At 39.4% G+C, this 22,339-nt stretch overlaps 1 protein-coding gene across 5 annotated transcripts in view; it reads left to right on the forward strand.

Annotated features, from left to right (window-relative positions):
* Lpxn (leupaxin) overlaps positions 1 to 8,645 on the forward strand; it is a 33,575-nt gene extending 24,930 nt beyond the window's left edge. For all 5 annotated transcript variants that reach the window (XM_038347886.1, XM_038347882.1, XM_038347872.1 and 2 more), the window contains exons 5-9: positions 887 to 1,054; positions 1,812 to 1,985; positions 2,104 to 2,185; positions 7,453 to 7,601; positions 7,917 to 8,645. In XM_038347886.1, the coding sequence (XP_038203814.1) occupies positions 887 to 1,054; positions 1,812 to 1,985; positions 2,104 to 2,185; positions 7,453 to 7,601; positions 7,917 to 8,186 (843 nt within the window). In that variant the 3' untranslated portion in view covers positions 8,187 to 8,645. The remainder of the gene's footprint in view (positions 1 to 886; positions 1,055 to 1,811; positions 1,986 to 2,103; positions 2,186 to 7,452; positions 7,602 to 7,916) is intronic.
* Positions 8,646 to 22,339: the final 13,694 nt, after the last annotated feature.

The following is a 22,339-nucleotide window of genomic DNA, read 5'->3' on the forward strand; positions in this document are numbered from 1 at the left end:
ATCTGTGTAGCACCACGAGTTGGTGTCTTACTGGGAAGGATCTTAGCCTGTGTCCATCTTAGAGAGGAGAGCTATGGCATCTGCCTGAGGCATCTGCTTGACTCTGCCTTCTTTCTCCCACAATTCTGTTCTGTCTACTCTGCCTACCTAATTTTCTGTCCTATTAAAGGGCCACGGCAGTTTCTTTATTAACCAATGAAAGTAACACATAGACAGATGACCCTCCTCCATCACTGCTGGAAATAAAGATGTGTGTCACCACTGTCTGGCCTGCATGACTGACCAGTGTGGCTACTTTGCACTCTGATCTTCAGGCAAACTTTGTTTATCAAAGCACAAATGAAATGTCATTATAAAGAATTGCACATCTGCTTCCCTCTACTCATAGAATAAAAATTCCATGAGGCTAGAAACTTGGTATGCTTATATACTGCTTAATAACAGTATGCAGACTGTGACAAATTAGGTACTTGGCAATTAATAAATGAATAAAAGAAAGAAATGACTAATATTCATCTGGGGTCAGGTCACTGTAAGAGCTACAAAAAGTATAATCTTTTTATACACGATTTTTTCATTAGACAGAAGATTTACAAATCAATGATAAATGATCAAATTTCATTTCACTCAAGGAATTTAAAATGACATGGAAATAAAAGTACTTTTATTTATGTTCATGTTGGATGTCTCCAGTTCCTTGAAGAAAGGTTAGGGGAAGATAAGATCAAACATCAGAAGTATAGGAATAGGTTGTATATAGCAAATGCCAAAAAGAATATATGCTTCCCTGCTCACATATCCACCCTTCCTATATCCCAAGCATCCCATTCCCCCAATAAAGATCTGTAAAGACTGATTTCTATTCATGGTTCTTTCCTTGTCCAAGGTTTCATTGACAGCAGATGCCAGCAGGAAACCCTTACCAGACAAACAGGATCACAAGGCATCGTTGGACTCAATGCTTGGGGGTTTGGAACAGGAACTGCAAGATCTTGGGATTGCCACCGTGCCCAAGGGCCACTGTGCTTCCTGCGAAAAGCCAATTGCTGGGAAGGTGAGGTGATCCAGGATGTTGGTCCAATCAGTCTGTGTCTGTGGGTCTCCAAGAATGGCTTTCTCTTTGTATTCTAAGATATTTTAATTTTTTGTTAACAACCACTGACTGGACCCTGAGTTAAGTGATTTATTAGTATTCCTACATTTAATAGTTTTATCAATCTTTTAAGGAGATTTTATTATCATATCTTTCGCAAAAACAAGGAGGTCAAGCGCTCCGAGACATTGCTTGGAAAGATCAAGGTCTAGAAGAAAGAAGCAAAGGGAACATTTGAGTCCAGGATGGTCTAACTTCTGAGTTTGAATTCCTAATCACTTTTATTCACTGCCATTTCTGAGATGACTTTTCACACTGCTTTCTCTCTTCAGACATTTCTGGACTTACGTTTATTCATTGCAATTTCAGCTAAATGAAATTGAGATATGACCCTTTAAACAGAGATACTAGCTCTGAACCATTATTACCAAATCCACAGGGCAGGGCTTTCCAAATTGATTCTGGAAGGTTGCGAGGCAAGGTGTGCAGAGGCTCAGAGCTGAGAAGTAAATTCTGCTTGGCTTCTTGATTAATCAGCATGGCAGGTCCCTTTTACTATTCTTTAAGCATGGTTGCAGATGTCCATAATGTAACCTAGGTCTTGGCCTTGAAATTGTATGTAACTCAGGAGGTGTTGTCTAATGGAATGCAGCATGCAGAGTGCCCTCTAGAGGTGCATTCTGCTGCACTGCCATGCCAGACTGTGTGATATCCCTAGGTGATCCATGCTCTGGGGCAATCCTGGCACCCAGAGCACTTCATTTGCAATCACTGCAAGGAGGAGATTGGCTCCAGTCCCTTCTTTGAAAGGAATGGCGTGGCCTACTGTTCCAAGGACTACCACCACCTGTTCTCTCCACGTTGTGCCTACTGTGCTGCTCCCATCATGGATGTGAGTAACTCCCCAGCCCTGTCAGCTTTCATGTAGTATCTGATTACTCATTAAGAGCACTGACCATGTTTTACAACTCTGAAGCCTTCTAATACCTCTCCATGTGTCCCGTTTCCAGAAAGTGCTGACAGCAATGAACCAGACATGGCACCCAGAGCACTTCTTCTGCTCTCACTGTGGAGAGGTGTTTGGTGCAGAAGGTAAGTGGGAGGATACGACTCCAGGCTGAGAGATGGGAAGGCCAGCAGCACTCTTCCTTGGGATTGCTCTCTGCTTAGTTTCTGTTCTCAGCACTGCCACTTAGAAGTAAATTTCATGCCTAGATGTTGTCTCTCTTCTTTTCTCTATCATTACTACTTTTGGTTTAAATTGATTTTTTTTTTAAATTAAAGAAGTGGAAATCCATCATTTAGAAACAGATTGTGCCTCTGGAGATGGCTTGGCAGGTGAAGCCCTTGCTGCACATTTATGAAGAAGACCTGAATCTGCTTAAAAGCTAGACCTGGTAGCACAAGTCTGTGACACCAGTGTGTTCCTACCAAAGATGTGAGGTGTAGATAGGACAATCCTTAGAAACTTACAGGCCAGCTAGCCTAATGCACACAGTGCAGACAGAAGAGACTGTCTCAAACATGGAAGGAAAGGACTGCCACCAGAAGTTGTCGTTACCTCTACACATGAATTATGGCACATGTAACAAACATGCAAACACACATACATACCCCTCTCCCACACACAATGTGTCACTGTTACTTGCAAGTATGAACCAATTTTTTCCCTTGGAATTAAAATTTGAGTTGCTTTCTTTTAGCTTAGTTTACACTATATTTACCACTAATTTACCTGATAGAACCATAAAATCCTTATCAAAATAGTCAGCTGCATCTGCTAATAAGCCTGCTCCATTTTATTTTATTGGTGATTTGGCAAGAGAGGCTAACCCTCTGCTCTAACCTGAAATGCTTTCTTCCACCTACGTAGCGGCCATTTTAGTTCTTGCCCCCAAATTATCCCTGGAATGTGCTGTTACTACCTTTCTCTTTAGATCCTCTATTTCCTGGACCCCACTTCTCCTTTCTATTAGTGTGTTTTGATAACTTCCTGCATGTATAATGGGCATCCTGATTACTGTAACTTCCCTCTCTAACCTCCCATCTACCTGATTTTACCTCCTTCTTCCTCCTGATAAGTACCCTTTCCACACTTTTTGTTGTTGTTGATTTTTTTTTTTTTTTGGTCTGATTGTTGAGACTCACTGTGTTTAACCAGGTGGGAGAGTTTCAATGGTAGAGAAGTTGTCAACTTGTCAGCTGTTCCTAATTTGCTTTTCCCCACTCTTAGTGGAGAACTCGACTTATTTCTTAGGTATGCTAGAGCACCCAGAGTCTCCACTAGATAGTTTCAAATAGTCCCTGTGTTTTGTGACAGGATGGGGCATCAGATCATCCAGTAGCTTTTCAGACTTGAGCCAGTCCTGTCTAAACTTGAGAAGTACTTTGAATTCAGGTACTGGGAGAGCTCATGCTGATGACCCCAGCAGTGAAACTGGATATCCCTTTCAGCCTTAGTTCTGTCATGTTAGAGGCCACTCTTGTAATTTACATTATAAAAACAAACAAACAAAGCAGCAACCACCAAAAAAATCCTTATTAATATTTCATAGTGTCATCTCCTTTCTTTTTCTCATTTTCTTTGTGATTCTTTCATAATTTAAATAATTCCTTACATGTTTTTATTCTGTCACTGCCCTTGAGTTGCCTCAACATAGAATTCTATAGGAATTGTATATTAATATACAGTGGGAAATGTTTGCATTCCTAATTCTTAGGACTGTGTTCAGCTTCCATAATTGTGAAGTTTCCATTAAGCCTTTATTTTCATTTTGTTTACTACCCAAATTTTTATTGCATTTTTATTTTGTCTGTGAATGTGAGCATACCGTTTTATACATATGGAGGTTAGCAAACAGGGTAAATAAGTTTTCTCCTTCTGCCCCGTGGGTCCCCGTGATTGAACGTAGGTCCTCAGGCTTGGTGGTAAGTTCCTTTACCCACGGAACCATCTCGCCAGCCCTGTTTTGTCTTCTACATGTGACCCATTTTAACAGTTTGCAAGGATTTATTTTCTGAATTGTCCTGACATTTTGTCCCTCTTTTATTGTTCATTTTGGTTTTGGAGCAATGGAGTGTCGTGTAGCTCGGGCTGGTTTGAGGTTTGCTGTTTAGGTGATGATGACTCCCAGTCTCTTCTCTACACCTCCCAGGAACACACATGCATGTGGATGCTAGAGGGAAACCTTAGGCATTGTTCCTCAGGGCTGTAACTACGTGTGTGTGAGTGAGAAAAGGCCTGAAGCTTGCCAAGTAGGATTGACTGTCTTTGGAACCCCACGATACCAACAGTCTCCCCAGTTGTGGATTACAAATGTGTGTCACTATTTGTTTATTTGTTTGTTGTTTGTTTGCCTATCTACTTATTTGGTGGGTTCTGTCGTCTGGGGATCTAACACAGTTCCTTGCCTTGTGTTTACAAGGCAAGCACTTCACTGACTGAGATATCGTGGAAGGGATGGAAAGAATTTGAACTCAGGTCTCATTTCTCTAATTGCCACATCACACTTTTGTTAACATATTTTTAACTATTCTTTGACTGAGATTTAATTCTCCTGTTGCTAAGTCTCCTTACCTTCTTAGTACCAACTTATACTTTACTGGGCAATAGAGTCAGACATGATATCACTGACATAAGGCACTAACAAAGTTTTTTGTAGTGATTTGCTTGTCCATTGGAGCTTGTTCAATGCACTTAATACATCAAAATCATACATATTTGCCTGTATCAGTAGCAATAGAAATATGAAAATTAATTAGACTAAATTAATAAATAGCCATTAAATGAATACTGTCTGTTGCAGAATTATTTGCTCTAAGCATTACAGCTATCCTCTTCATCTGAGCAGGGGTGGCTACCTGCATGAGACCTTCATTGGGCTTATTGACGATAGATATTCCTTCGCAGAAAAAGGGGCTAACTGGCCAGCTGAATGTGATTCTGCTCTAGTGGGGTACATGGTCTCATGTTCTCGAGAGGCGTTAGAGCATACAGCATATTTGAGGTTAGTGGAAGAGGAAACTCTGTCTGTGCAGCTGTAGCAAAGTTGTTATTCATGTTCAGGGAGGCTATCTGGTAGTGTGGCTGCTTTGGGATTACCCATATTCTATAAACACAATGAACTCAATGATTCCCTAAGTTGGACTTTTGTGAAATCACACTTTGGCTTATCTTTGATGACCTATAAGGAGAAGGTAGATAGCACTATCTATTGATAATTATGTTGTAGAAATTGCCTGGAAACAGGTAAGGGACTATTTGAAGAACAGCCATAGTTGCATACAAAAGAAAAATGCCCAACCCTTAATGATAACTAGTTGTTCTTGAGTTGGGCTTCTCCTAATCTGATGGTTCACTGGTTCATTATGATATGAAATAAACATGAAATTACACTGAAAGCATATGTTAATAGAGGCACATGGCAATGGAGCCATTTACTAGTTAGAAGTTCCTTTTGGGTTACAGTCATGTTCTTTTTCTTGGCTTTCTCATAAATGGGTCCACTGTCATATGGTCAGTTCATTAATTAGATAGCATGCTGACTTTTATTCCAGGACACAGACACACATAGAGTTTTGATAATAATAGTTAAATTATGGAACCTCTTGGGAAATTAAATTCATCTGCATTTTTCTTCAGATCAGAGAATCCCTCTTTAAGGCTAAAGTTTTGAAATGCATTGGCCCTTAGCGTTCTTCCTAGGGAACTGTGTCCTCAGTGCTTCCCATCTTTCTTTTTAATTGTTCATTATCTCGGCCATGCAGGTGCTCTCTCATTTCCCCTGTGGCTGAGAGACACTGGAGTGAAAACACTCCCCATGTCTCTGTGCTAACTTTTAATTGTCAGTGTCTTCATTCATTCTCTTGAGGTAATTGGCCCCTGAGCGAGCCTTCAGGACAGTGCTGAAACTTTTCCAATTTGGGGATTACTAAGTACAGAAACATTATAGCAATTTTGGTGGATGGATTGCTTTGATTCCCCTCCTGAGACTCACCCAAGTAGAAATGGAGGCTGTTACTCTCCTACTGTCTCACTCTGGAGACCAACTGCTCTGCAGATTCCTAAATGGGGTTCATACTTAGGTTAGGTGGCATGTCTTGCAGCTTTCTTAAGAAATACCAACTTACATCACTTGGGGGCATGTTAAGAATGAAAAATCTTTAGTACCATAAATAAAAAAATTGGGGGGTGAGGAGGGTAGGAAGGACCTAGCAATCTGCGTTTTAACAAATTTTCAGGTGAGTGAGACATGCTGGAGTAAAAAAGAATGCTGTTTTACTTCAAAAAGATACCTCTGGGTCTTTCTTTCCTTAAGTAGTGATGATGGTGGTGTGGGGTTGACATTCACTTTCCCTTAAACAGACTCTAGAAATCTTCTGATTGGGTCAGAAAAGAAAAAGAGAAAAGTAAAGTAAGCTTTCTGAGTCTGTGGGGTTCAGAAGAATAACACAGCACAGGTATAAAATTGCTAGGTTGGATTCTTAGATCCCTAGGCATTACAATTTTGACAACTTACCCATTTTTGTTTTAGAGAAAACATAATTGAGTGAAGCCAGCTTCATCAAACAGTGACAAGAATGAAAGGCGGAAAGAACAGCCATGCGATTTAGGTGCTACCCTGATATCCTATTACAGTTCTGTGATCTGGCTACTATGATCATAGGACCTTTCTAGAAGATTCCTGGAGTAGACAGCTTGAACAACCCACTAAACACACTTTGTTTCATACCACTGGGCTGGGGAGGCAGAGGGTGGCTTCTCATGTGTATACAGTTTGGTTAGGATATTCGCACTTAGTTGACCTACCAGTTTCCATGGATGCATTTAAGTTAGAGGTGGGATGTGAGTTTTATCTCCTCCACTGACTAGTTAACTATGGATAATGTATCAAAGTTAATTACTATTTAGTGTTATCTTATTTTAAAGTATTTTAAATATTGTGTGTGTGTGGGAGGGTAATGGTAGCAAGACCAATGGTATCTAGTTTCTCTCAGAGCTAATTTTCAGCGATGGCAGATAGCCTCTAACAATGATTGAAGATAGTGTAAGTGCTGTGAAGATGGACTGACAGAGAAGGGCTGGGTTGATGCCAATGAGCTGAGTTACAGTTGTATCAGTGGCAGGAATAGAACTTCAGGCTAAGGGAACACTTTGTATCAAGGTGTTAAGGAGAAATAGCCCCTAGTATTTAGACTGTGATCCAGGTTCAATGCTAAAAGGCACCTGCATTGTCTCCTTTTGAACATGGGGATACTAAAGTTGGGAAACGTTACAATAATGACCTTATCTCTGCTTCTAATGTAGCTTTAAAGGACTCAAAGGCTGAAACTGTGAATCTTTGATTTTATCTTTTCAGGTTTTCATGAGAAGGACAAGAAACCCTATTGCCGAAAAGATTTCTTAGCCATGTTCTCACCTAAGTGTGGTGGCTGCAACCGCCCAGTTTTGGAAAACTATCTTTCAGCAATGAACACTGTCTGGCACCCAGAGTGCTTTGTGTGTGGGGTTTGTATTCTCAATTACCTTCAGTTTTAGGGAAAATCGAAGCATATTCTTCCCCGAGAGGACTAGCTGCTATATAGTGAGATAGTTTCTACTCTAAAGTGAGGAATCCATGTTAGTTTTATTTATTTATTTAACAAGAAAAATAGGGATTTTGCTGTTCTGTTTTGCAATGTGTAAATCTAGCCTTTGTTAATAAAGGAGAGATAAATCCTACAACTGGCAGGTAACTGTCAAGAATTTTGAAGATGAACATCTTATTTGGTGGCATTATATCTTGATGTGCATTTCTTTTGTCTGTGTTCACTCCATCCTCAGGACTGCTTCAGCAGTTTTTCTTCCGGCTCCTTCTTTGAACTGGATGGCCGTCCGTTCTGTGAACTCCATTACCATCACCGCCGAGGGACGCTCTGCTATGGCTGCGGGCAGCCCATTACTGGGCGCTGCATCAGTGCCATGGGGCACAAGTTTCATCCTGAGCACTTTGTGTGTGCTTTCTGCTTGACACAGCTGTCAAAAGGCATCTTCCGAGAGCAGAACAACAAGACCTACTGTCAACTCTGCTTCACTAAGCTCTTTCCACAGTAGTTCTCTTTGATCCGCCATCTACTTCATGTTGCCTGAGACCAAGTCAGGGAAGAGCACACTTTGTTCCCCTGACCGTCACTCAGTGGGCTAGTAGAGTACAAAAAAATGAGCAAAGAAGGGAATTTCTGCATGTTACTAGGCCTATAATCTTATTTTTGAAGACATTTCTTATTATGTATTTGCATTTAGATCTAGATCATGCTATCAAGGACCTCTGAAGGTATATTTCTCATGTGACAATTCATTCCACCTCTGGTTTTCTGTTTCTCACCTTTTACTTCTACTGATGCCCCACTCAGACCTTCAGCTGTGGGCCCCAGAGTCTGACTTTTTCTTTTCTCTTGGGAGTCATGACTCTACTCTTAAGCCCTTATAGTGCCTTCCCTCAATGTTTGCTATTTTAAGAGGAAGTGTATTTTAACTGACATCTGTGTGAATAAAGCAGCTTGTGGTTTTGATGACTCACTGTCATATTCATGTGATAGACAAATGTTTTGCTTCCTATATTATAGAACACCAGGTCCTATTTGCAGCTAAATTTGTACCCCTTTCTTCTTTCCTTGCATATCACAGTGTAAACCCTTTTTTAATCAGAAAAAGCTAAAAGATGAGACTTATTGTTTCTAACTCTTCTCTTTAGTTTGGGCTTTTACCCATTTTACTTTTCAGACTTAAATCTCTGAATAATTACAAGGTAACAAATCTTTTAGAATCTGTCTTCACTTTTTTTTTTATCTAAAAAGATGTTTCCCATCAAATACCTTAAAATGCATTTCAAAAATGAAAAATGAAGGATGTGTCTCTTTCAAAACTACCTGATGGAGATAAATGACAAATGTCTGTGCATATTATCTCCAAGGAAAGATGTTATAAAAGATCAAATGAGGGTCCTTTAGTTTGGACAAGAAAGCTAAGCCACAAACAATGAATAATTGCTTTCCCAAAACACTTTAGGTTAATTTATAGAGAACTTTACAAGTTACTGAAGAATCTGCCTTTTTTTTTTTTAAGATCCTATTGGTTTGTTTACAGAGGAGGCTGCACACGGAGCCATGATTCTGTAAGTGAGGTGCTCATTGGGCATGGTGTGCTTTATTTTCTTACCAGAGTCTTCAAAATAATTCTTTGACTATTTTATTATATCAGAAATTATAAGGTTTTTTGGAATCCTAGATGCTGAGATTACAGGCAGACCCCCTTTCACTGGAAGGTGCCCCCCCCACAAAAAAACTTAGGACCGAATGTGTTCTTTTTAGGTTGGTATGAGAATAGTACTACTTACAGATTAAAATGGACTAAGTGATTCTTGCCAAGATTCATTATATGTCTCCTTTGCGAGGATGAATAATAGGAGTTTTGAGAGTTCAGAAGCAGTAGTGACAGCTAATTCTATGAAATGGGAACATATGTGGGAGGCCACAGAGATAATGGAGCCATCTGGCCTTTTGTTTGGTTGGCTGAACATAGGAGACGAAACACAACGCACTTTCAGCTTCTCAGTCTTCTTCACTTTATCTCCACTGATGACATCAAAGCAGGTGTGAAGGAGGCAGTGCTCACACTGACTTTGGCACTTTGACAAAGTGAACCTGAGGTTTCAGTGCAAAATAAAAAAAATTGCTCAGGTGCAGAGTGCTTTCATTTGTTTGAAGAACTGCCGTTTTGAGATCTTTTACAATGTAAATATTTAAAAATATCAGAGAGTTGTCAGAACTCACAAGCATTCAATTAAGAATGAAAGTATCCTCCTTTCACAGTAGAGGTAGTTATGTTTGCTCCAGAAGAGATGCTGCCTCCAGACCCAGCCTTTTAACAAGAAATCGACCCTCAGGTAAATGTTCTCCTTAAGAAGCAACTGCCGACACCTAAGTACATTATTTAAACTTGCCACCTAACTTCTTTTCTTGGTTAGAAGTAATTTCTAAGTGTTCAAAAACATAAAACCCTTCTCCAAAGCAGTAGTTCTCCATCCTTGGCTATATGTATACAGAAAAGAAGTTTATTTCAGAACCCTGCTCTTGAGGAGGTCCCACCTGGCCCACTATTCTGTGAAATGAAATATTGAGTTCTCCAGGATGATGCTTGGACAGACACAGTTGCTTTGCCTTATACGTTTGGTCGTGTGTTCCTCTCATGGTATGTGATGCCTGTTCAATGTGTGTTCCTGTGTTTATTACTTATATGGGGAGGAAAAGTTTATTTTCTAGCTCTTATAAACAAAACTACAGTGAGTCATCCTAACTAGACTAGCATAGGTCACATTTCTATTAATGACTATGAATTTATCCAAATTGTCGGGGGAATGGATTGTGCAGTTTGGCACAAGAGAAACTGGAATCATTCACAGAATAGAGGCCAGATGGATTAAGAGTTCTGAAACACACGGACTTTACGACGGTTATGGGAATACTCAAAAACCTAGGTGCTATTGCTTAGTCTCAAACTTATATACACACGGACTTTACGACGGTTATGGGAATACTCAAAAACCTAGGTGCTATTGCTTAGTCTCAAACTTATATTTTCAAAGTGAACATTTCCTTTCAGCTGCCAGTGGCTCCAAGTCTCAGATGGTTCTCCTCGTGGTGAGCACTCTCACTTCTAAATGACCTAAGAGGAATCTATCTACTACATAATTTCCTCAAAAAGGATTCTTACCTGAAATATGATCTAATCTCTTAATCTCTTCATTATCCTTGTGTTAAATTGATTTATTAGAAAATTTTTTCTCATTTCATTAAATACACATTCCAGAAAAACAAAACAAAATGAAAAACAAAAACAAAAAAACCACAAAGTGAGCACTTTAAAGATCTTAGTTTCATGGAATTTCAAAGCAAGCAAGTACGTGTGTTGCTTATTCCTTGATGGTTGGGAAACAAAAGAAAGCGAAGTATGATGGTGTCATGAGAAGTACATGGCAGAGGTACCGATTGCTTATAGGAACACAGCGGTAAGAAGCATCACAGGCTGGGAAGAGGCTCATTGCTTGATAGTCAAGCATGAGGACCTGAGTTCATCCCTGCAATCCATATAAAGAGCCAGGTGTGCCGATGTACATTTGTAGTCCCAGTGTTGGGAAATAGCTAGATCAATAGATTTCTGGGGCTCTAAAGGTAGTTAGTGTAACTCATGGTGAGAGACCATCTTGAAAAATAATACATAAACACAAAATACAACCTGTACATATATATATATATATATATATATATATATATATATATATATATATATACCCTGCCTCCCCCACCCCACCATATGCAATGTCCACACAAAAGAAACTCCAAGGACAGATTTGATTTAGGAATGTGAAAACAAAAAACAAAACTTCTAGCTGAAATAAAGATGAATTTCATAGCATGCTCAGTGTTCTAGGTTTGATACCCACTACTACAAAAACAAAACAAACACATATTTAAAGATGAGGAGTGATTTCTTTTTTTCTTTTTTCTTTTTTTCAAGGCAGGGTTTCTCTGTAGCTCTGGAGCCTGTCCTGGAACTAGCTCTACACCAGGCTGGCCTTGAGCTTCCTGAGTGCTGGAATTAAAGGCATGCACCACCACTGCCCAGTGAGGAGTGACTTCTTTTTTTTCAAACTTGAGTCGCCAGATTTTATTTTTATTTCTGTTATAAATTGATTTTTATTGAGGTCTACATTTTTCTCTGCTCCCCTCCCCTCCCCTTCAACCCTCTCCTAAGGTCCCCATGCTCCCAATTTACTCAGGAGTGACTTCTTTTGAAGATAAGTTACAAGTCAGTCTTCAGTAAGGTCAAAAGCAAGACTCACTAAAATACAAGACTGGAAAAGCTTCTATCTGTTCCCAAGACACAAAAAGTTTGTACTAGATAGAACTTGCCACTAGTGCAGCAGCTAAGAGCTGGGACTCTAGAGCTCAAAGGGAGATGGAAATCTATTGAGAGCCATAGGACTGACAAATTTTGGACGAGAGGTAGGGCTTCAGTTGTGCATTCCACACAACTTTGAATGTTTCTGGTAGGCAGCAAGGACTCAAACCTATTCTGTTAGAAATGAGACAGTTTGTGTGGGAGGTTTCCTGCCCCAGATAGGATAACCATACAGTACCTAAATAATGTCATGTAGGAAGATAGCCCCTGCATTCAGGATTCTAGAAAATTGCATAGATTTTTTTCAATGAAGTAAGTCCATCTTCCCTTCCTATCTTAATACCAAATCTTTAACAAGTGGTGTATTAAAAATTTAATATTTTTGCTTGGGATAATTGCCCAATTTCAGTTAGAACTATTTCAGATCACAGGTGCTGGACAAATATTGTCAGCAATGTACGAACCAAAATTCAAAGAGGGATTTGCTCTCTTTAAACTTTAATTCAGAGGGGAATTTGACTTTAGACTGTAATGCATTTGTACTTGGAAGTGTTATGGCGAGTAAGAGAATTGAGGATAGGGATGGGAAATCAAGTAAAATTAGGATATTTTTTGCTTGTGTTTTAGCTTTCCTTGACCAAAATCTTCAGTTTAGTTTGTTCATAAGGAATCACAACCCCCATTTTAGGTACATGTAGTTTAGGGATGATTGAATCCATCGTCTGCTTGTGGAGTGGACCAGTCGCAAGTCTGACCAGTAAAGGTACTTACTGCTTTAGTAATTTTTGTCTTTGCTGTCTGTGATCAAATACTTGTCAAGAACAACTTAGAGGGAAGCAGGGCCTATTTTTGGCTCATGATTTGAAGGTATAGTCCATCTTAATGGTGAAGGCAGAGCAGCAGGAGGATGAAGCTGCTTGTTCGTATCTGGGTAGATCAGGCAGCAGAGAAAAAGGAATGCATGTTCTCAGCCAGTGTCCTCCATTTCCTTTTTCATTATTTCCTATACTCTAGCTTAAAGAATAGTGAGGCCTACATTTAGTGTGGGCCACCGCACTAGTTAATTCCCTCTGTCAAAGCCTTCCAAAGAAACCCTTGGTGTGTCCTATTTCTGTCAGGTTGGCAATATAAATTAATTACTCTTCCCCTTTACTGAGAATTTGCTCAGGATAGACATGTGACTCCATAGTGACTTTCTGGCTTGAGAAAGAAGAGTTCCCACCTGTTTGAAGTGCTAGTTGTGAGAATAATACAACCTCTTAATCTCACTCCTCCCACTCTTCAACTGGGCTTTGGGAGCTCAGCCCAGTGCTCCACTACAGGTCTCTGCCTCTGTTTTCATCAGTTTCTGGATGAAGGTTCTATGGTGATATTTAAGACATTCATCAATTTGACTACAGAGAAAGGCCAGTTTGGTTACCCTCTCCTCTGTTGCTTAGCCTCTTAGCTGGGGTCATCCTTGTGGATTCCTGGGAATTTCTCTAGTGCCAGGCTTCTTTCTAGCCTCATAATGACTTCCTCAATCAAAATATCTCTTTTTTCTCATCTCTGTTCTTACTGCATCTCAACTATCCCGTTTCCTCAAGTTCTTCTCCCTACTTCCTGTCTCCCCTCCTCTTTTCCTCCCACCCTCCCTTTTCCTCCCCCCCCACCATGCTCCAAATTTTGTCAGGTGATCTTGTCTGTTTTCCCTTTCTAGGTTGATCTATATATGTTTTTCTTAGGGTTCACCTTGTTACTTAGCTTCTCTAGGATCATGAACTATAAGGTTAATATAATTTACTTTGTAGCCAGTATCCACTTACGAGTAGTGCAACCTCATAACTGCTGAAAAATATCTTTATTGTTTAAGCAGAGCCTGCCTGAGAAAGAAGCTAACAAAGAAGAAAGTAAAATTGAATGATGGTGAGGATCTTTCCACTTTTAAAAGCTACCCAATTTTGCCAGATGAGCACCTTCATTTCAGAATGGAAAATTACATTAATGAATTAATTCTTGTGCCATTTAAACTTATTTGAATTGGTATTCTGTTGCTGATAGGGTGTATAGAGCAGACATTCTGACTTTTAGTAGTTTACAGTATAATGAAGGAATAAATAAATGAAACGAGCTTGGTCAATATGTGTACCCACTGGCTATATATTGAATGTCTTCATAAGAATTAATAGATAAAAATAATTTATGGTCACTGCTCTATGTTTCCTTACATTATAACAGTGAAACATGTTTTAAGTAGAAAGTATACTGTGTGTTCTTTGTATATGTGAAACAAAAACTTGCCCTTTGTACAATTTGCCAGCAGAGTTGAGGAATGTGTGTCAACATTATTAAAGAAAAGGAGGTACTTTCATCTTAAGAGATTCAAAAGTGTCTTGGGAATCATGATACATATGCCTTTCCTAGTTTTCAGTTATGGAAAGCTGTTAAATGCTATTGCCTCAATTATGTATGCATATCAGTGAAAAATAGTTTTTAAAATCCTTGTATCTAATTTTTAAACAAAAAAGTTAGAAAATTACTTCTTTATTTCAAACACAGCTACATTATGGATTAGGGATACATTAATGTTGTGAGAGGTAAATATACTCACTATAACAGCCTTGTCTTTAAATTAAAGCTTTCAAGAGATTGAAGATGTGAAAAACATTTCTCGTGATTCTGAGAGGTGATCTTATGCACCCCTGGGAATTGAGGTGTGGTGATTTCCATTATGTTCAATGACACTTAGAAAATATAATGTTCCCTCTATAGGCACTTTTTTACATGTCAGAAATGAGTAAGTTATATTACAGGTGCCCATGTGGTACCCAGGTGTTCCATGTCCTTCCCCAGTGTGTAACCCTGTGGGTGTCTCTGACCACCCATCCACAACTTTTCTACTACACAGCAGATCTAGCCTGAGTCTCATGACTAGTGTTCTGGCCTGCACTAACTACCCCTGCCTGCTAGCACAAAGGAGCTTTAAACATCAACCAGGAGCCTTCCTACCTGAAATCACCTGCTGGTGCTCTCTACACCCCTTCCAACCAACCCACATGTACCTAAACTTCGCACATTACCCTTCAAGATCTAACCATGGGACTCTAACTACCCATCCACTTCTTCCCCACAACTCTCCAGATCTAGCCTAGCTCCCACATATAGTGCCCTGTCCTAGTCTGCCTTCCATGTTTGTACTTGTAGAAGAATCAAAATAGATCCATACTTATCACCCTGCACATAATTCAAGTACAGATGGACCAAAAACTTCACATAAAACTGGATATGCTGAATTTGATTGAAGAGAAAGTGGGGAATAGCCTTGAACTCATAGGCACAGGAACAGACTTTCTGAACAGAACATCATTAGCACAGTCACTAAGATCAACAATTAATAAATGGGACCTCATGAAACTGAGAAACTTCTGTACAGCAAGGAACACAATCATTTAGATATGAAAATAATCTACAAAATGGGAAATGATTTTTGCCAAATCTCTATCCAATAGAAGGCTAATATTCAAAATATATAAAGAACTAAAGAAACTAGGTGTCACAAAAATAACTCAAAGAATTAAACAGATAGTCCTGAATATAGGGAACTCAAATGGCTGAGAAACAAATGTACAACATCCCTGGCCATCAGGGAAATGTGAATCAAAACTACTTTGAGATTTCATCTGACACCTGTCAGAATGACAAAGATCAATAGAACAAGTGGCAACTCATGCTGGCAGGATTGTGAAGTAAGAGGAGCACTCATCCACTGATGGCAGGAGTGCAAACTCATACAGCCACTGTGGAATCATGGTGGAAATTCTTTTTTTTTCATGGTTTATTTTTTTATATTTAAAAATTTCCATCTCCTCCCCTCCTCCTCCCCCTTCCCTTCCCTCCTCCCCCCCTTCCCTTCCCTCCTCCTCCTCCTTCCCTTCCCTCCCCTCCACCCATACCTCTCCTCCCTCCCTCTCCAGGCCAAGGAGCCATCAGGGTTCCCTACTCTATGTTAAGACCAAGGTCCTCCCAACTCCCCCCAGGTCCAGGAAGGTGATCGACCAAGCTGAGAAGGCTCCCACAGAGCCTGTCCATGAAGAACAATCAGAGCCCAGCGCCATTGTCCTTTGCTTCTCAGTCAGCCCCCACTGTTGGCCACATTCAGAGAGACGGGTTTGGTCGCATGATCCATCAGTCCCATTCCAACTGGAGTTGGTGATCTCCCATTAGTTCTGTCCCACTGTTTCCATGAGTGAACGCACCCCTCTCGTTCCTGACTTTCTTTCTCATGTTCTCTCTCCTTCTGCTCCTCATCAGGACCTTGGGAGCTCAGTCCAGTGCTCCAATGTGGGGCTCAGTCATTTTGTTCATCTTTCGCCAGGTGGAGGTTCCCTCACGGTCCTGACTTTCTTTCTCATGTTCTCTCTCCTTCTGCTCCTCATCAGGACCTTGGGAGCTCAGTCCGGTGCTCCAATGTGGGGCTCAGTCATTTTCTTCATCTATCGCCAGGTGGAGGTTCTATGGTGATATGCAAGAAATTCATCAGTATGGCTATAGGAACTGGCCTTTTCAGGCTCCCTCTCCTCAGCTGCCCAAGGAACTAACTGGCGGCGTCTCCCTAGAAACCTGGGAACCCCTCTAGGGTTAAGTCTCTTGACAACCCTCAGATGGCTCCCTAAATTAAGATATATGCTTCCCTGCTCCCATATCCACCCTTCCTGTATCCCAAGCATCCCATTCCTCCGAGCTCCCCCCATTCTGGAAATTCTTCAGAAGGATGGGAATCAATCTACCTCAAGATCCAGCTATACCACTCTTAGGAAAATACCCAAAGAGGGTTCATCCGGTCACAGAGATACTTGCTCAAGCATGCTCATTGCTGTTCTATTCATAACTATCAGAAATAGGAAATAACATAGATATCCCTCAAGAGAATAATGTACAAAGAAAGTGTGGTTCATTTGCACAAAGCATTAGGCATCCATTAAAAATTACACCTAGAAATTTTCAGGGTAATGGATGGAACTAAAGACATTCTGAGTAAGGTTTGTACTAAAATATGTTTTTATTCACTTACTGGTGGATACTTGCTGTTAAATCAGTGATAACCAAGCTACAATCCATAGAACGACAGAAGCTAGTTAGTTATAGAATAAGAAACTAGCAGGCACAAATATATCTCATCAGGGAAGAAAAATAAATTAGATAGATATAGATGGAAATGGGAGATGGCTGGAGTGGGAGGATCAGGTGGGAAGGGGAATGGAAAAGGGTTGTGGGACGTAATATGAGGAACGACAAAATTAAGTTTCATTTGAGGGGCAGTATGGAATATAGAAGAAACTTCCTAAAATATATATGTACATGAAAACAAAATAAATGCTATTGCCAAATAACGAGAGAAACAGAATCCCAATTGGCCACCATGTCATCCAAGAAACCTTCTAGTACCAGGATTGGGTTACATCTAATTGAGTTGCTTGCTAAAGAGGCCTCATGGGAATCACTCAACAACCCAGGCATTGCCAAGACTATAGATTGCTCTCCAGAAATTGACAGTAAGTCTCAATTGTTGAAGCCAACACCCATAGAACTCATTGAACGTAGACAAATAGAGCTCTTGCCTACATGGAGGCTTCACCTCTATGTTCTAGAATTGTTAGCACAGGAACATTCTCTGAAGGCAATTAAAAGAAGAACACTTCCAGTAATGTAGCAGGATACAAGATTAACTAAAAAAACATAAAACAAAACCAGTAGCCCTCCTTACACAGATGATAAATGAGAAAGAAACCAGAGAAACATCACCCTTCACAATAGTTACAAATTGCATAATATATCTCAAAGTAACTCTAACCAAACAAGTAGAAGACCTGTATGACAAAAATTTTAAATCTTTGGAGAAAGAAATTGAAGAGGACACCAGAAAATGGAAGGAGGTCCCATTTATTAATTGTTTCTCTCAGTGTCTGTGCTACTGGTTCTGTATTTATGAAGTGGCCTCCTATGGCCCTGCATTCTAGGCTATTTCCCACTTTCTTTTCTATCAGGTTTAGTGAAGCTTGATTTATGCTGAGGTCTTTGATCCACTTGTACTTGAGTTTTGTATGTGGGGATAGATACTGCATTCTTCTACAGGTTGACATCTAGCTATGCCAGCACAATTCGTTGAAGATGCTTTCTTTTTTCCATTGTATAATTTTAGCTTCTTTGTCAAAAATTATGTGTTCATAGGCATGTGGATTAATATTAGGGCCTTTAATTTGATTCCCTTGGTCTACCTGTCTGTTTCTATGCCAATACCAAGCTGTTTTCATTACTATAGCTCTATAGAAGAGCTTGAAGTTAGGGATTGTGATGCCTCTGGAAATTCCTTTCTTGTACAAGATTGTAAAAAAAGATTGTTTTAGCTATCCTGGGTTTTTTGTTTCTCCATATGAAGTCGAGTATTGTTCTTTTGAGGTTTGTGAAGAATTATGTTGGTATTCTGATGGGAATTGCATTGAATCTGTATATTGCTGTTGGTAAGATTACTAATTTATTATGATGATCCACCTATCTAAGAACATGGGAGATCATTCTATTTTCTGATCTTTTCTTCAATTTCTTTCTCCAAAGACTTAAAGTTCTTGTCCACAACCCATAATAAAACAGGCTTGCATGAACCCTCAAGACACTAGGAGATAGCTATATTTGAATCAGTTTGTTGGCACCAGGACCAAAACTATTATCTCTAGGTCTTAGTGATTAATGGGCTTTAATAAGAGACTTGTATGATTTAGGCAACCAGTTAAGTTTATATGATTTGATCATGAATATTAACTCTCTAGATCTTTAGATTCTTGGTCATTCTTGTAGCATCAAAGGTCTCTATCTCTATGAAATTGCTGGTCAATGCTAACAGCAAGAAGATAAGATCTTATGTTTCTGCATCTTGGGAAATGGCTCATCACATGAAAAACTTGAAATGACCTCAGGGTTGCTACATTAGTTCAAAGATGGATAGAGAGTATTTGTATCTGGTCTTGAACAAATCTGAAAGTCAGAATTACTGCTTCTTGGTTTTCTCTAAAAGCAAAACATGTATCTATCTAGAGATAAAGTCTTGAACTGATCTTGTGAAGAGGCCAACCCCTGAAGGCATCAGAAGAGTCATATTAGAAGTATTCACTCAGGAATTAAAAGTCTCTTGGAGCAAAAAGAAAAAATATTCAGTGCATGAGAAATTAATAACGTCCAAACAGAACAATAATTTAAGTTATCCCATTAGTTAATGGGATACTCTAGAGTCTAAACTCTTACTAGCTAGAATCTAAGACTGTTTCATCTTATGTTACTAGCAGAGTCTAGTGTAAGACACTTAATTTTACAGAATCCTGAATGCTTACATGGGAAAAGATCAAATCATTGTATAGCTCTAGATAGTTGGGGTCTTACCTGTCAGAGCTGTGTACCCATAGATGGCGTTTCTTCGTTAGTCATCTTCTCTCACTCTTTGTGTTTAATTGTTTGTGTCTCTCTTCCTTTGTCTCATAATCTTCTCAAGATTACTTTTACCCCACATTGGACAGAGGGCTGATCGCCAAAATATACAAAGAACTCAAGAAATTGGTCATAAAAAGAACAAGCAGTCCAATAAAAAAATGGAGTACAGACCTAAACAGAGAACTCTCAACAGAGGAATCTAAAATGGCTGAAAGACACTTAAAGAAATGCTCAACATACTTAGTCATCAGAGAAATGCAAATCACAAGAACTCTGAGATTCCATTTTACACCTGTATGAATGGCCAAGATCAAAAACACTGATGACAACTCATGCTGGAGAAGATGTGGGGTAAAACGAACACTCCTGCATTGCTGATGGGAGTGCAAATTGGTTCAACTCTTTTGGATATCAGTATGGCGATTTCTCAGAAAATTAGGAAACCATCTTCCCCAAGACCCAGCAATTCTATTTGGGTATAAAGCCAAAGAATGCTCAATCATACCATAAGGACATGTGCTCAACTATGTTCATAGCAACATTGTTTATCATAGCTAGAACCTGGAAACAACCTTAATGCCCCTTGACTGAAGAATGGATAAGGAAAATGTGGTACATTTACATAATGGAGTACTACACAGCAGAGAAAATAAGGATATCTTGAAATCTGCAGGCAAATGGATGGATCTAGAAAACATCAGATCGAGTGAGGTAACCAAGACCCAAAAAGACAAATATTATGTATACTCACTCATAAGTGGCTTTTAGACATAAAGCAAAGAAAACCAGCCTACAAATCACAGTCTCAGAGAACCTAGAAAACAATGAGGACCCTAAGAGAGACATACGTGGATCTAATCTACATGGGAAATAGAAAAACACAAGATCTCCTGAGTAAATTGGGAGCACGGGGACCATGGGAGAGGGTTGAATGGGAGGGAAGAGGAAGGAAGGGGAGCAGAGAAAACTGGCCTTGTCCTGTAGTCAGACTAATGACTATCTTGAATATCACCATAGAACCTTCATCTGGCAACGGATGGAGATAGAGACAGGGACCCACACTGTCTCAGTGGGTGAACCAACCCCTCATGGTCCTGACTTCCTTGCTCATAGTCTCCCTCCTTCCACTCTTCAACTGGACCTTGGGAGCTCAGTCTAGTGCTCCAATGTGAGTCCCTGTATGTACGAATTCAGGAAATTAATATTAGTGAAACAATATATTATGCTTCTTGTCATCTCTATGCTTGAGCTTCTTTATAATTAAGCTTATTAGAAGACAGTTTTCTGAAAATATTTTTGTTCATAGTCCTTTTTGTACTTGAACTTAGCAATCTTAGCTGGTTTTATGAAAAATAGAGTTTTTCAAAGTCTGTTTTTGCTCATTTAAGAATCTCTCTCTATTGAGATTTAGGTAAAAAGTAAGCTAGCTCCCAACACAGGAAATCTATAGGCTAAGCAAAAGTGTGTATATTCAAAGATTTCTTTCATGATATTTTGATGAATTTTTCCTGTTAATGACCGTAGCTTACAACCAGAAGGAATTGGCTCTCCTTTGTCTCCTGAGGGATCTTTTTGGAACTTTCATATTACAGAGTTGTCCTGGTCCCCGCAGGAAAGTGTTGTTTTGATTGTATGTTTTCATGTCACTGAGCTCTGGATTGGGGTTGATTCCTTGGGGATGTTCCCTTCAGAGGATCCTGGATCTACATAGGTACTAATCTCTTGGAGATCTCAGTATCTTATTCAGTTTGGTATGGCTCGCAAGTCCTCATCCAAACTGTAGCAGCATCTGAACTGCCTTTGCACCTTTATCACACAGTTTCAAGAATTCTTCTAGGCTTTGAAAGTGAAGGACCTCAGAGACCAAACAGTTCTTTCTATATATCAGGCTTCAAAAAGTCCAGTGGTTGAAGCCAGTTTTAAAGTAAGATCTCAGAAGTTCCCAAATCATAGGTATGTTTTCTCTGACTTTTATTTTTTTAAATTAAAGTAACATTCTTTATTTTGTGGATAGAAATAAAGAGGTGGTCCTGGAGGATGGGAGTTATATTTATAGATACAAAAGACCCAGATTCTATTTCCCAAGCTCTTCTCTATTTTACAAGATTAGATACAGAAGTTTCCAATAGCTAAATTTCAGCCGCCTCTGCTTAGAAAGCACAACCACTGACATAGTTGTTACTAGATGGGATGTTGCCACCAAATCGTGCTCACAAAACCTAAGAAACAAGTTCAAATGCTTAACCTACTGTTTGATAAAATCATAGATAATTAATTTATATTTAACAGTGCTACTGAGCACACAGTAGCTGAATTTACCCTCATTTTATTTTTACTTGTCTCTAGGCTGAGACACTTGGGTCACTTTACCAGCCTGAGCAACATAGCAAGTCCTTATCTCAAAAAAGGACTCAATCTTAAATTAGATGTAATACTGCAATTTATTCATTTGGTTAACTAGCATTTAAGTACACTCTATGGCTGCCAGTAGTCTAGGCAACAAGTAAATCATCCAACAAATGACAAACAAAATAGTCTCTCTTACTTCCTTCATAAAATTTTGTCATCCTACACATTTCAAATGGGGTACGAAGACTGGGGGGAGTCTTTATATTTTTTTAATGTAATCCAAAATATGCTTAGATGAAATGTACAATGAAACTGACTGCAGAAGCATTTGTAGTTATTTCAAAGGACTTAACACTATAATAAAATGAAAGGGTAGAACATGTGTCTTATCTTGCTGCATTTTTCATATGTTAGTGCCCCACTTTTATAACATCAAAATATCTTCTTTTATAGCTTCATGGCTCATTCTCTTTGAGCATCAGGTGAAATTCAAGCTGACT

Source organism: Arvicola amphibius, chromosome 1, assembly GCF_903992535.2.
Source record: "Arvicola amphibius chromosome 1, mArvAmp1.2, whole genome shotgun sequence".
Taxonomy (NCBI): domain Eukaryota; kingdom Metazoa; phylum Chordata; class Mammalia; order Rodentia; family Cricetidae; genus Arvicola; species Arvicola amphibius.